The sequence below is a fragment of the Tamandua tetradactyla genome, chromosome 6, assembly GCF_023851605.1.
Source record: "Tamandua tetradactyla isolate mTamTet1 chromosome 6, mTamTet1.pri, whole genome shotgun sequence".
NCBI lineage: Eukaryota > Metazoa > Chordata > Mammalia > Pilosa > Myrmecophagidae > Tamandua > Tamandua tetradactyla.
Window position 1 is genome coordinate 130123413 of NC_135332.1, and position 14593 is coordinate 130138005.

The 14593-nt window shown below is 34.0% G+C and overlaps 1 protein-coding gene and 1 pseudogene across 3 annotated transcripts in view; one reads left to right on the forward strand and one right to left on the reverse strand.

The window, feature by feature from the left end:
- Positions 1 to 14593, forward strand: part of CPNE3 (copine 3) — an 85971-nt gene that overhangs the window by 38746 nt on the left and 32632 nt on the right. The window contains exons 1-8 of one of the 3 annotated variants that reach the window (XM_077167142.1): positions 23 to 128; positions 1130 to 1219; positions 4376 to 4474; positions 9683 to 9769; positions 10901 to 10960; positions 11505 to 11638; positions 13789 to 13843; positions 13926 to 13977. In XM_077167142.1, coding sequence (XP_077023257.1) covers positions 39 to 128; positions 1130 to 1219; positions 4376 to 4474; positions 9683 to 9769; positions 10901 to 10960; positions 11505 to 11638; positions 13789 to 13843; positions 13926 to 13977 — 667 coding nt within the window. In that variant the 5' untranslated portion in view covers positions 23 to 38. Of the gene's footprint in view, positions 1 to 22; positions 129 to 202; positions 359 to 1129; positions 1220 to 4375; positions 4475 to 9682; positions 9770 to 10900; positions 10961 to 11504; positions 11639 to 13788; positions 13844 to 13925; positions 13978 to 14593 lie in introns of those variants that run through there. The other 2 variants (XM_077167143.1, XM_077167141.1) reach the window with 2 other exon arrangements.
- Positions 8075 to 9641, reverse strand: LOC143685725 (tubulin alpha-1A chain-like; annotated as a pseudogene).

Below are 14593 nucleotides of genomic sequence, written 5' to 3' on the forward strand. Positions count from 1 at the left end.
AGTTAGATCCAAGTGAAACATTATTGTCAAGAACCTGTATGTGTACAGTTTCTCTGCATCGGCAGACACCCCATATTGTCAGCCTGCCCAGCGCTGTTGATGCCAGTCTTGGCTATGTCGTTCAGCTGGTGTCTATCAGATCTCCTCACTTCCCCTCTTTTTAATTCTTAGTATTCCTATAAACTCATGGATTTTTTTTTGTTCTATTCATTGTGTTATAAATTGTTACCATTATTATTATTATTATTGCTGCTCAAATTAATTCAAATCTGACAGGGGGAGTTTCTACAAATGGCTCCTAAACTCTTTTGAAGCATTACTCCATTAATTTTCATATATTTTTAAAATTCAGGCTAAAGTATGTTCTCAGTTCACCTTCTGCATTCCCTGTCCTAGATCTGGAATGAGCCATTTCTCTTAAGGAGACTGATTCCTTTCAGAGGGAAATAGTATTTAGGCACTAAGATCTAAGTGCTATATGTGCTCATTGCTACTGGGGTGTCATTGCTGTTAGTGGATACAGCTAGGAAATATGTGTATGTCTGCTTTTTTATGTTTGTGTGTGTGTGTGTATATATATTTATACACATATACACTTAAGTGTATATACTTATATATATCAACTTTATATATACTTACTTTTTTTGTGGGGGGTACATGGTCCGGGGATTGAACCTGGGTCTCCTGCATGGCAGGTGAGAACTCTGCCTGCTGAGCTACCATGGTCTACCCTATACTTACATTTTTAAATTGTGAATTTAGATTTCTCCAATTCTAGTCCAGTAGAGGATTTTTTTCTCATCTTTTCTTATTCCTTCTTTGAATCATCTGTGTTCTGCAATGAAAACCCTGCTTTCCAACAAAATCACTAATATTCTGTAGTTTCTAAGTACGCCTTGTAATAGTTGTATTTATTTTCCAAATATTTTCTTTTCTTTGCTCTATCTACCATATTTTTCATATAATATTGCATAATATTGTTCTAGTTAGTTTTCTTTAAAAAGTTGAGTAAGTGAAACAAATGGTTAAGGATGAACAGTTGAGAGTATAGCAAGAAACTAGGAAAGACAAGAATGAAATATTAATGTACAATGTTTTTCTGATTGGTCTCAAACCTTCATTTTTATAGGTTATTAAGAACAACTTAAATCCTGTTTGGAGGCCTTTTAAAATCTCTCTTAACTCCCTGTGCTATGGAGATATGGACAAAACCATTAAGGTAATTTGCAGTGATTTATATTATATCCATAAATATACATGGATACCTATTTTATAAAATTAGTTGATATAATAGTATTTAAAGAAAGTAAGTAATATAACAGATATCTATAGGGTTGAATTTTATTTGTATCTAGGAATACTAAAATAGAAATGTCTTCAGGTAAGTAAAATAGTTTGAAAGAGTAGGCATGTTTAATCTTTTGACCTAATGCTAATCTTTATTCCGCATTTTAAAAAATAAAGTGTCTAATTTATTTATTTTCTCCTCTTAATAAGATTCCTTTGCTCTGTGAATAGGAACCTTTGACTATATTCTTTGCCTGTAGTGTGTCCCTTGCAGACCAAAGCAGAAGTTACCATATAAATTTTATTTCAGTTTATAGAGAACTTTAAAAATCAATGCAATATTATTTTTATGATATTTCAAATAACAGTGAAAATCTAGGTATAGAATAAATAGTTGAAAAGAATTTTTAAAGTTAAATTTCATTGTTATACCAAATCAATAACTTTTGCTTTTCATGGTGAAAAATAGAAAATCTAAACATCATTACATCTAAGAAAGGAGGAAAGGCTGGGGAAAAAAATCCTAAGCCATCACTGTTTGCTTGATTGTAATGATATATTAACAATGAACAATGTTCTTTAAACTTTTTCACTCACAGTGGCATGCTTGCAGGGCTATTTTGTTATAGTAAGTAAACAGATTTTCTGAGTTTTGTCTTTTGAATGTGTTCCATTCTTAAAAAGTTCTCAGTTTCCTTTTAACTATATCCAACGTGGTTTGCCATGTCATCATTGACTTTATTTCTTTAGTTCTGTGTTTCTTTGCAATATTGGAAAGTCATACATCTATAATTCTCTTTGGTGTTTAGAAATTGCTTAGAGGTGTAGTGAAGAGCTTTAGAGCAGAGAATAGTCAGAATCATTAGTAATTTCTTTTCTCTGCTGTGAATGTGCCAGTGTTTCCACTCTAGCATGTATTGTTTCCATAGATGAAGTGAATCAGAGAAATAACATGCATGCTGCCACCCTTGCCTAAAATGGGAATGCCTCAGTGAATGTAGTATTGTGTAGTGTGTGGCTTTTTACATATATACATAAAAAATATGTATATATGCATATATTTAAATTTCACAAGCATGGTTATACTGTTTAAACAGTCAATCGTCTTTGAATTCTTGAGAAGAGAAATTAAATGATACATATAATATCTTCTTACTTCAAACTGTATCTAAGCTTATCTCAGCATTATAAATGTCCACTTTCTTTAGCACCAAACATTTGCCTGCAAAGGGTTGGGGGAGTGTTTCCTATGTATTTATTGTACCAAGTAATCAGGAATTTCAGTTAAATTTTTTTTTACATTTCCTGTAGTTTTAGGCAATTTAAGCATATGAATAGTTTTATCCCTTCATAAGCTTTGTTTAAAGGCAATCTTAGCCTTATCAAAGCTTGATCTTGTGTTATTAGATATAAATTGGAGTTCCCCAAATGTGAATCTAAAATGTAAAGTTCTGTTTTCCATAGTTGAAAAGTCTCAATGAAAAATATGAACTTACTAAAATAGTAAGGTGCTTCATTTTACTTTATCTTAATTTCCTCTATGAGAAAAATGGTTAAAATCATTAAATTTCTTTTATCCCTGATGCTTTAGAAAGTCAGATAAAGAGTTTTTTGGTTTTAAAAACTGATATGTAGGGCAAGAATCAAATTGTGAGAAGTGGTCAGTGGCCAGAGTACCTGTAAATCATTACTTTAGGCAAACAAACAAAAAGCCTCTTAATGTTACTCTCAAACTGCAGTTCTAGATCTTTCCTGTTTTTATTGCTTGATTAGTGTTTACTTTTCCTCAATAAGAATGAAAATAGTAGTAAAAAATCAAAGGCTTCCCGTTAAAATAAGCACACAATAAATACACAGAACTGAGAAGAAGGAAAAATCAATTTGCCAGGTGAACAAATAGAATCTGAACATTTTATCTTGGCTATATTTTAATATATCCTTATGAAGGATAATAACAAGCTGGAAGTATCTCATGACAGAGGGTAAATGCAAATTGCTTCTCAATTAGAGGCTTTTATTTTAATTCACTACATTTTAGTTCTGCAAAATGGGAATCAGAGTAACAGTGTTCCCACTCTGCCTACCTTAAAAGGCTATTTAAAGCATGTGCACAGTGGGCATAACACATGTTTGTGGAAATGAAATAATATGTTTTGGAATTATAAAGCACTATTAAAGCTTTCATTACTGAATATTCATAATAATTATGGTCAGTTTTCTGTTTCCCTTACATACCCCTTCTTGCTAACATTTTATACCACCTTATTTTTCATGATGAAATGAATTTCAAGTATTTTGGTGAATATTTATTCTTGGGCTACATGTACCAAATTGGCACAAAACTATGTGTTAATCAAATGCTATGACTTCTCTTTCTTTCTGCCTTCAGAAAGAGAGAGAATTTAATGAAAACCAGAGCTAAGACTAGAATTCACCTTATCTTATGTGGAAATACAGTAAATATGACCTGGTGCACATACTTCCTCAATGGGTTAAATAGTCTTTCCCTGGAATTTTCATTGTAAGAGTTGTGATCCCCAGAATGATGTAAATCTGGCTTCATCATATGTAACTCTTCATGCAAGCCAAACCTTACAAATTGCAGCTAATGAACTATTTTCCATAGTTCTGAATTTTCTAGGATATTATTATACAATTTTTAGCTGCCTAAGATACTTACTTCCTTTTTTCTCCAGATAATGGCTATTAGCCATTGATGTAGTTATAACAAGGTAAAGAAGTGGATGAGAAAGCAGGTGAAATTCTTTTTTGCCCTTTCTCAGCACTTATAAAGGGAAAGATAGAGGAGCCTGAAACTGCTTAATGTGGAATTTAAAAAGTATTGTGTTTTTCTTCTGTCTGTGATCTATCCTGGAACCCTATTCCAAGGGTAATTGGGGTTTGAAAGTATTTTATTCTTGCTTCTCTAGGAAGTTTGTTCCCACTTCTTTAAGTAAGAACTGCATATTAAACATTTATGCTTAGTTTGAATAAAAGGACATTTTTTGGTAGGTCACATTTCTTGCAGCCAATCCTTTTTAACAAAACTATGTTGATTTTTATACATTTTTATTATATTTAATTCCAGGTAGAGTGTTATGATTATGACAATGATGGGTCACATGATCTCATTGGGACATTTCAAACCACCATGACAAAACTGAAAGATGCCTCCAGAAACTCACCTGTGAGTTATCTCTTTGCTATTTGCATGTATTTTAGTTTAGCTGTGATTTATTAATTGCATTTTTTCCCTTGGGATAGCAAATTACTTACCATGTTTTTATTCTGTATTGCATGTAATGCTCTGAAATCTATGGGTTTTATTTCTTCAGCAATTTAATCCAAAATTCATACTTGGGATATGAGTTTACATTTATATTTAGAAGTTTGGTTTTCTTTGGCTTAAAATAGCACATGCAGTTTGATTGAAAAGCCTTAGTTTTAAGGCTTATAGCATTTCAATGATCATGGTGATTAATATCTATAACAATGGACAGATGTGTGGGCTTGAATTGTGTGCATTTATGGTACTTTTGGACAGACTTCACTCTTTCTCTTGCCTGAGGAAAGGACAAAAACATAGTTCATGGTACTCCTAATTATGTAATATTAAGTTGCCACCTAATGGCACTAATTTTGTTAAGATCATTTGGCTACCTTACCTACATTCATTTTATTATTTAGCACTCAACATATTTCTGAGTGTACTTCTGAAACTTTTCTCTCTCTAAACCAACATGGCTGAGTATCCCAGAGTATATTGTAAATAAAACTTGTAAACTGCTTTCTTATTTACTTTTCTAGTTTGAATGAGTTAAGTCGTTAATTCTCTTTGTGGCTTACACATAACAGAATAATAAGAATTGGCTGTTATCTGCTTAGAGACCTAATAATGCTTGTGTATATAGCAGGTATTTTTGAAAACATAAAAATGATGTTATGGCTTGATGAGTGAGAAGGTAAATGAGGCGACATATAAGATGATAGTTTAGATCAAAACTTAAAAACTAAATGAATGAATAAACTTGAGTCATTTGGTTTAAGTTCCTTTGGAGAAATGAGTTCTAAACAAACATAATGGAACTAAAATTTCAGTGAATCATGTAGTCCTGTTCCCCATGCCTGGCCACAAAGCCCTGGTTCTAGAAGTAGCCTGTACATAAATGCTTGTGTGAAATGGGAAAGGCCTTTACAGTTATACCTGTTTTAAGTGCAAAGATTGAATTGCCTTTGAACTACCAGTCTTTGAATTAAAACAAAACAAAATTCAGCAGTAAATATTCTATATAAATATTTAAAACAAAACAAAATTCAACATAAATATTCTATATAAATATATTTTTTTAAGGTAGAACTAATGAAAAATGGTAACGATCTGAACATTTAAAATAAAGCAAGCAAACTAAAGGAATAAATATGGGGAGTGGTCTACAATGTTAGTTTCACTGATTTCAGTTTATTTTCTAGAATCAGTAAATGACCTACTTTCAGAAGGTAATAATAAACCAACAGTTACATAATACTTTTATGGATTATGTAAAACTTTCCTAAATTCAGCTCACTTGATCCTTCCCTCTCCCTTTGACAGAATGAGGCTTTTAATGTTGCTACAGTAGCAACACTTACCCCTATTTCCTCTTCATGGCAGGTCCTGTCTTAGAATATTTTGTTCTCAGTGCCTAGCATGGTGCTTGCCCTTGGGAGATGCTCTGTAACTGTGGGAATGAAGAAATAAGAGTAATCCAGCCTTTTATTAGTGAGAATTCTGTATAGGGCATTTATACATCTCTAATATTCAATAATTAATGTTTACAGTTATGGCTGAGACTCTGGCAAGATCCTAAACCATCTATTAATTTGTTTAACATTATTTTGTTTCATATTGTCTTTGTAATAAATGTACTTTTTAATGTTTTGAGTCTTAGAAAATTGGTTATGACTCAGTCTAAAGTACTTAAATTGCTCTCTGTTAACCAGAAGAGGTGACTTATCGTATATTATTAAATATCTGTTATGTTCTTATTATTGGACAGGGCTGTGGGAATTTGGAGGTCTTACTTGAAGCTAATTATATCCTAGCTGTGAAGAAAAAATTAATGAAATGAAAGATTTGAGAATAAAATAGAGTATCTAACTGAATTGTACATGGTTATTGAAATATAAGGAGATGAATGGTGATCAGAGAAGACTAGGAAGTTAGTGAATAAAAGAGTTATAGAGGAAAGCAATTTGAGCCATGCCTTAAAAATGGATTGGTGAAAAGGGAAAAAAGAAGATGGTTCTGTGTGTTGCAAGGAATGATACTGAGGAGGAGATGCTAGATATTAGACCTATTTCTAAGACATATTCCTAGTAGAAAGAGATGATCTTTGCTGCATGTTTTAAAATAGAGATGGGTCTTCAGATATTTGTTTTCTTATGACAGTTTTTTCCCTCCTCTTCTAAGTAGTGTATTTTTGCATTTTGTATGAGTGACATCTGGACGTAATTTTTTATAGCTTTTTTTATTAATTAAAAAAATTTTTTAAACATAAAAAACACATTCTTACCATATGATCGTTCCATTCTAGATATGTAATCAGTAATTCACAGTATCATCACATAGTTGTATATTCATCATCATGATCATTTCGTAGAACATTTGTATCAATTCAGAAAAAGAAATTAAAAGAAAACAGAAAAAAATTCATACATACCATACCCCTTACCCCTCCCTTTCATTGATCACTAGCATTTCAATCTACTGAATTTATTTTGATGTTTGTTCCCTCTATTATTTATTTTTAATCTGTATGTTTTACTCGTCTGTCGAAAAGGTAGATAAAAGGAGCATCAGACACAAGGTTTTCATAATCACAAGTCACATTGCAATAGCTATATCATTATACAGTCGTCTTCAAGAAACATGGCTACTGGAACACAGCTCTCCATTTTCAGGCAATTCCCACCAGCCTCTCCATTATACCTTAGTTAGGAAGGTGATATCTGTTTAATGCATAAGAATAACCTCCAGGATAACCCCTCGACTCTATTTGGAATCTCTTAGCCATTGACACATTATTTTGTCTCATTTCTCTCTTCCCCCTTTTGGTCAAGAAGGTTTTTTTATTTTTTTTTTTTTTTTTTTTTTTTTTTTTTTTTTTAATTAACGGAAAAAAAGAAATTAACCCAACATTTAGAGATCATACCATTCTACACATGCAATCATTAATTCTTAACATCATCACATAGATGCATGATCATCATTTCTTAGTACATTTGCATTGGTTTAGAAGAACTAGAAGAAGGTTTTCTTAATCCCTTGATGCTGAGTCCCAGGGGAGGTAATGTTTTATTTCCTTTACTATAAATAGGTACAGTTGTTATTTGGAGCATTTATAAGGTTATTACTTACAGAGGGAAAGTTTATACTTAGAAACTATTTAAAAAGGTATTCAATTTTGAGTGTACCTTACTTGTGGAAAATTAACTATATATATATATATTTTGTTGTTGTTGTTGTTTTGCATGGGCAGGCACCGGGAATTAACCCCATCTCTGGCATGGCAGGTGAGAATTCTGCCTTTGAGCCACCATTACACAGCCCCTGAATATATATATATATATATATGTTTAAAGACAGCAAATACTTTATTCAAAACTCCCTGTTTTAAACATAGATCAGTAGCAGTATACGAGAGTATATGCTGCTACATACAGATTAACTGATTCAGACTACAACTTTTCAAAGTTTAAAACAGAATAAGCTTCCCTATAGAAGCAACACCTTTGTGACATTTTAACTTTAGTTTTCTTCTCTTTCTTCCCCACCTTCTCCTTCAACAGAATTCATACCAGAATCCTTCTAATCCTTCTCAAGGTTAGGCATGTCCTCACGGGCCTCAGAACACTCTCCTTCCTCTCCATCCCCTCCCCCACATACCAGTGCACAGAGGCATGCTTGGCATACATCAGGTCACACGTGTGGTCCAGGTGAGCCCAGGCTCAGCAGTGGCTGTGGTGTTGCTCAGCATGCACACAGTTCTCTGGACCTTGGCCAGGTCTCCACCAGGTAATTAAGGCTGACTTTGAAGTCAGTGAGGCATCAATTCACAAACTGGAGGGTGCATGTGTTCTTGATGGTGGCAGTGGCAGCATTGATGTCTTTGAGGACTATATCATCATGGTACAATAGGCAGCAAATGTGTATTTACCATGGTGAGGATCACATTTCACCATCTAGTTGGCAGGCTCAAGGCAAGGATTGGTAATCTCTGCTACAGAAAGCTGTTCTTGGTAGGCTTTCTAAACAGAAATGGCAGGAGCATATGTGGCTAGAGGAAAGTAGATACCTGGAGAGGGCCCCAGGTTGGTCTGGAATTCTATCAGATTAACATTTAGGGTACCATCAAACCCTAGGAACCAAGTGATAAGGGCACAATCTGACCTATCAAACCATTCAAGTTGTGTAGGTTGGTGCTCAGTATCAAGATTTCTATGAGAGATGTCATGGATGGCTTCATTATCTACCATGAAGGCACCATCTGAGTGTTCCAGGGTGGTGTGAGTGATGAGGATGGAGTTGTAGGGCTCGATTACAGCTGTGGAAACCTGTGGGGCTGCGCAAATGAAGAACCTCAGCTGGGACTTGCTGGAATCAACAGAGAGATGTTCTGTCAGCAGGGAGGTGAACCTAGAATCGGTTCCCCCACCAAAACAGTGGAAAACCAAGAAGCCCTTAAGACCTGTGAGCTGGTCAGCCAATTTGTGAGTTCTGTCAAGAACCAATCAATGATCTCCTTGTCAATAGTGTAGTGCCTGTGAGAGTAGTTAGTGTCAGCATCTTCCTTGCCCTTGATGAGCTGCTCTGGGTGGAAGAGTTGGCAGTAGGTGCCAGTGTGAACTTCATCCATGACCATGGATTCCAAGTCTACACACACTGCCCTGGCACGTGCTTGTTGGTGCCTGTCGTACTGAAGAAAGTTTTGAAAGAGTCATCTCCTCCCCCAATGGTCTTGTCACTTGACGTCTGGCCACAGGCTGAATACTGTGTTCCAAGCAGTAGAGCTTCCAGCAGGCATCACCATTATAGACACCAGTCTGGTCAACGTGGATGGAGATCCACTCAGCACATAGTTACTGCTGCTTCATAGCTGCCAAGCAGATGGTGGAGAAGAGAAGGAGAGGTTGTTGGTTCTTATAGTCTGAGTCTTAGGTAGTCAACATAAGAAAATCTGCTAACTGATAAATATTTCATATACTTAATGTATTATGTAATTGTTTCAGAGTTGTGTTTTGAAACAGGCCTACATGAGTAGGTAGTTTGATTCTAATAGAAAAAAGCCTTTTAAATTAACATTGGCATTTCTCATATTGCTAGTAAAAATTAACATTTTCTTTTCTTCTATTACAGATTGAATTTGAATGCATAAATGAAAAAAAGAGGCAAAAGAAGAAAAGTTACAAAAATTCAGGTGTTATCATTGTGAAACAGTGTGAGGTCAGTTGATCTTGGTTACTTTTCATCATATAATGAGATCACATTTGGAGTTCTTATATCAGTATGGTCTATGTAAAACTGACTTAGTTTCCTATGCTGCTAAAACAAATACCAGATATTTAAGAATATCAGTTTATTAGCCTGTGGTTTTACAGGCAGTGCTTTCTCCCATAAGACTGGTGTTCTGGGGCTGGCTGCCAGCGATCCTTGGTCCTTGTCTTTTCTGTCACATGACAGTGCACATGGTTGGCATCTTCTCCTTTCTCTTCCAGGTTCTGTTGACTTCCAGCTTCTGACAGCTCTCCGTGGCTTCTCCTTCTATGTCCAGTTTTCTTTGCTTATCAGGATTTCAGTCGTATTGGATTGAAGCCCACCCTCCTCATTCTTTTGGGGACACCTTAACTAATAACATCTTCAAAAGTCCTATTTACAAATGGGTTCATACCCACAGGACCAGAGGTGGTGATCTGAGCATTCCTTTTGTGGGGGACATGGATCAATCCCAACACAAACAAATACTTGAATTTGTGGCAGTTGAAACTCACATAAGCATCTGGACGCCTTTGGGGAAAAGAAGAGTAGAAAATAAATCCTTTGTTTACTTCCAAGTTTTGACAACTTTTTAGCAAAAGACAGGGATTATTAAAGTTTTCCATAAATGTAGGAAATGTGAAGCATCATGCTATTTTCCCAGCCCAATAGTGGAAATGGCCTGACCCAATGCTTCTATTGGTCATAATTTCAAGATGAAATGTTAAGAGTGGAGGGAAAAATCTAAGAGATTTTTTACAATATAACATATGGTTTCGTTTTTTAATCTTGATTACTATGCTTATTAATGCTCTCAACATACTAAATGCATTACTGATTTCAGAAAACTTAAAGTGAATATATTTCATCTTTGGCCATTAATATTCTAATGTTAATTCTATTATAATTATCTCGAAGGAAAATCTTATAGATTCATGACACATAGGGGCAGGATTGCCTTAAAAATACAGGGATGACTGCCAAATACTTGTATCACATACTCTGTAGTTTACAAACCTAAAAATATATATCAGAAGATCCCTTTGCTGCTCTTGTATAATAGGAGAGTTTTAATTTTAACAGTTTGTAATTTGTTTTTAGATTACAGTAGAATGCACGTTCCTTGACTATATCATGGGAGGATGTCAGCTGAATTTTACTGTAAGTAACACACTGAAATTTTCAAAGTAGTCTATAGCATTTCCTTCTCTATTTTGCATTATTTTACTGCAAAATGGATATTATGATGAGATTTTTATGATCTGTTTAGTACAGTCTCCTCAGACAGGTTGTCTGGCTTCATCATGAAGCTTTTGATTTTGTTGTTAAGTTCTGTTACTCCTGAGAGAAAACAAATATGTACAAACCAGTGGATATCCTACAGTAATGTAAGTAAAGAAAGCATTAGTCAAACAGATTTACAAAAACAACCCCCTAAGTCTAAGCTGTGAGTCTAATAAGTCATATAAAGCTTCTACAAATATAGGAACAGTAGGTTGCTTCATGCTGAGGCGAAATAAAAGTGGTAATGTGTTTCAGTTGTCTGTGGAGGTGTTAGTAGGCCAAGGTCTCTGGGATGCTAACAGAAAAGATGCTAACAGTTTCTGGGATGAATGCTTGTGTTTTTTGTCTCCTGGAATTTTCCTGGTCAATAAGTACAGGTGTCTGCCTTCTCATTAGTAAGGGCTGCAATTGTCACTGACAGGTGGGAGTGGACTTCACTGGCTCCAATGGTGATCCAAGGTCTCCCGACTCCCTTCATTTCATCAGCCCCAATGGTGTTAATGAGTATTTGACTGCTATCTGGTCTGTGGGATTGGTCATTCAAGATTATGATGCGTGAGTATGGCTCTGGAAAAATTAAAATGCATGTTTTCGTAATTGCCCAGACCGGAAGTTTGTTTCATTGGCTATGATTCTGATATAGTTGGTAGGGATGAGGGTGTTGGATGAGAATAGAGTGAATTCTTCCTTAAAATTCCCCTTTTTATTTTTTCTACTTTTTCCTCTTTGGGACAAAGTTTACCTTTGATCTCTTATCTGTTGCTGATCAGTTATGAAGTATTATCTAAAGCTTGCTTATTTAATAGTTGACTGTAGTCAGCAAGACTCTTGTCTCTTTGATCTGGTTTTGGTCTTGGAACTTATTCACTAGGGGTGATTTGTCTGTGTGCTTGAGTTGTCTGTATGACACATTTTATAAATACTATTAAAATGCTTAAAAAGATTTATTTCCTTGACGGTCATTGTCAAATCATTATTTTTTAATGGTGACTTTTAGCTAGTACTGAAGGATAATTTCACTAAATTCCTGTGAAATATTCTTAGTGGATTCCCTTTTGAATAGATTTAAATAGTTCCTCTGGAAGGTTTACTGAACAGTAGGAAAAAATCCGCATTAGTAATTTTTCTTTTCTGGACCTGGTAGAACACAGAATAAATTTTTACTTGTTTTTGCCTATTATTATTTTATGATAAGAGTCCTTTCATATTGATGGAGATTTTCATTAATCTGTTATGGTATTTAAAAAGGTAACATTTTCAAGCAAATACAAACAAATCTAAAGCGAGGGTGATAATTCCAGTATTGAGACTAGTGGAAATTAAGGGAAAAATCATTAAATATAATAAAAAATTATCTTATACAATATTTTGTTATGTAATCCAGAATAAAAACATAAACATGGATCTGTTTAATAAAAGAGTCTTAAAGTATTTAAAGTAAAACTGCTACAAGTGTAATAAGAAAAAATTAGTATAATTGTAATGGGGCTCATATGTAATAAGTTAGAAAATATGCAGGGTTACTTTCTCAGGCTGTCATCTGGAAGTTAACAGCAAAAGGATAATTCAAGAATACATTCAACATGGAAATGAAAAACACTCTTAAGTACTTCTTAGATCAAAGAGGAAATCAAAATGTAGTAACAAGCTATGTAAGAATAAAGGGCAATGAGAAGACTGTATGTTGTCCTGTTTTTAGAGAAAGGACAATAAAATATCATAATTCATAATAGCAATTAAAATGAAAATAAAGTTAGTAAAAGTTTCAGGAAAACTACAAAATCATACTGAAGGGCAGAGAAGGAGACATGTTTAAATGGAAAGATATGCCATGATTCTAGATTGGCTGATACAATAATAATGATGTCAAATGTAAAATTTCTCCCTGACTTAATCAATTTTAATAAAAATTCAAAACATCCCTGTCAAAATGAAGCACGAAAATAGAAGGAAAAAATGAATCAGAATAGCCAAGAAATATCTGGTAGGGGGGAAATAAATGAAGTGGGATTTGCTCCTACCATATATTAAAACTTACTTAAAACTTAATTAAGACTGTAGACCTATACATGATCTCTGGAATCAAACAAGTCCAGAAATAGACCCAAGTGTATTTGTACATTTAGTATATGATATATATGGGCTCATGATAGTTGTCAAACTGGACAAGAAATAAATTTGAATTTGTAATTCATATTTATATGTGACATACATAATAATTAAATAACCTCATACCAGTTGAAGTCAGGTTTTGCTGTTAAACCAGACTAATGAAAAGGCTTGTGGCTTTTAGGGTTTTTTGGGTTTGCTTCCATATCTGTTCACTGAAATGATGAATGGTACTTAAGTAGAAAAGAGTATTCTATAAAACAGATATGAGCTCCATTTTTATAAAATATAAAGAAAACTCAGTTTTCTTCTTCAATGTATGTTACTGAACAACATTGGCTCTCCTTAGGGATTATTATAGGTAATCTTTATACTTTCCTAAGACTTTGAATTTTGTTTTTTTGCTTGGGCAGGAACTAGGAATTGAACCTGGGTCTCCGGCATGGCAGGCAAGAATTCTGCCACTGAGCCACCATTGCCCCACCCCAGACTTTGAATTTTTTTCAGTGAACTTATATTGGTTTTGATATGAGTAAAGATAATTCTCTTTTTGGAAAAATGACACCATTTTACTTTCTCTCAAATTTTCTTTTTAGTGATAAAATGTTTCCAGCTTTTGGTTTTGGAGCTCAAATACCTCCACAATGGCAGGTATGAGAAAATCTCATTTTAAAGCTTTCCCTCCTGGAAAACCAAAACAGGCTTCAATAGTCCTTTTTTCATCTTTTGACAGGTATCACATGAATTTCCAATGAACTTTAATCCATCCAGTCCGTACTGCAATGGTAAGTTAAATATAAACATGAAGATTTAAGTTTAAAGTGTCACTTGTCTGTTATTCTTTTTTTCCCTTTGTGTGTGTTTTTTTAAAATATTTTTATTGAGAAATCCTTACACACATACAGTCCATACATAGGAAGAGAAGGAAAAGATACTTTCATCTGTTAGAAATCTGTGGGACTGGTCATTCAAGATTATGATGTGTGGGTATGACTCTGGAAAAATTAAAATGCATGGTTTTGTAATTGTCCAGAAAGGGAGTTTGTTTCATTGACTTCTATTCTGATATAGTTGGTAGGGATGAGGGTATTGGATGAAAATAGAGTAAATTCTTCCTTAAAATTCCTCTTTTTATTTTTTCTACTTTTTCCTCTTTGGGACAAAGTTTACATTTGATCTCTTATCTCTTATAAGATCATCTTATCTATGATACATTATCTAAAGTTGCTTATTTAAGAGTTGAATTAACTATTCAACTATTATAGTCAGCAAAACTCTTGTCTCTTTGATCTGGTTTTGATCTTGGAACTTATTCATTAGGGGCAAGTTGTCTGTATGGTACATTTTATAAATACTATTAAATATCATCACATAGTTGTGTATTCATCACCATGATCATTT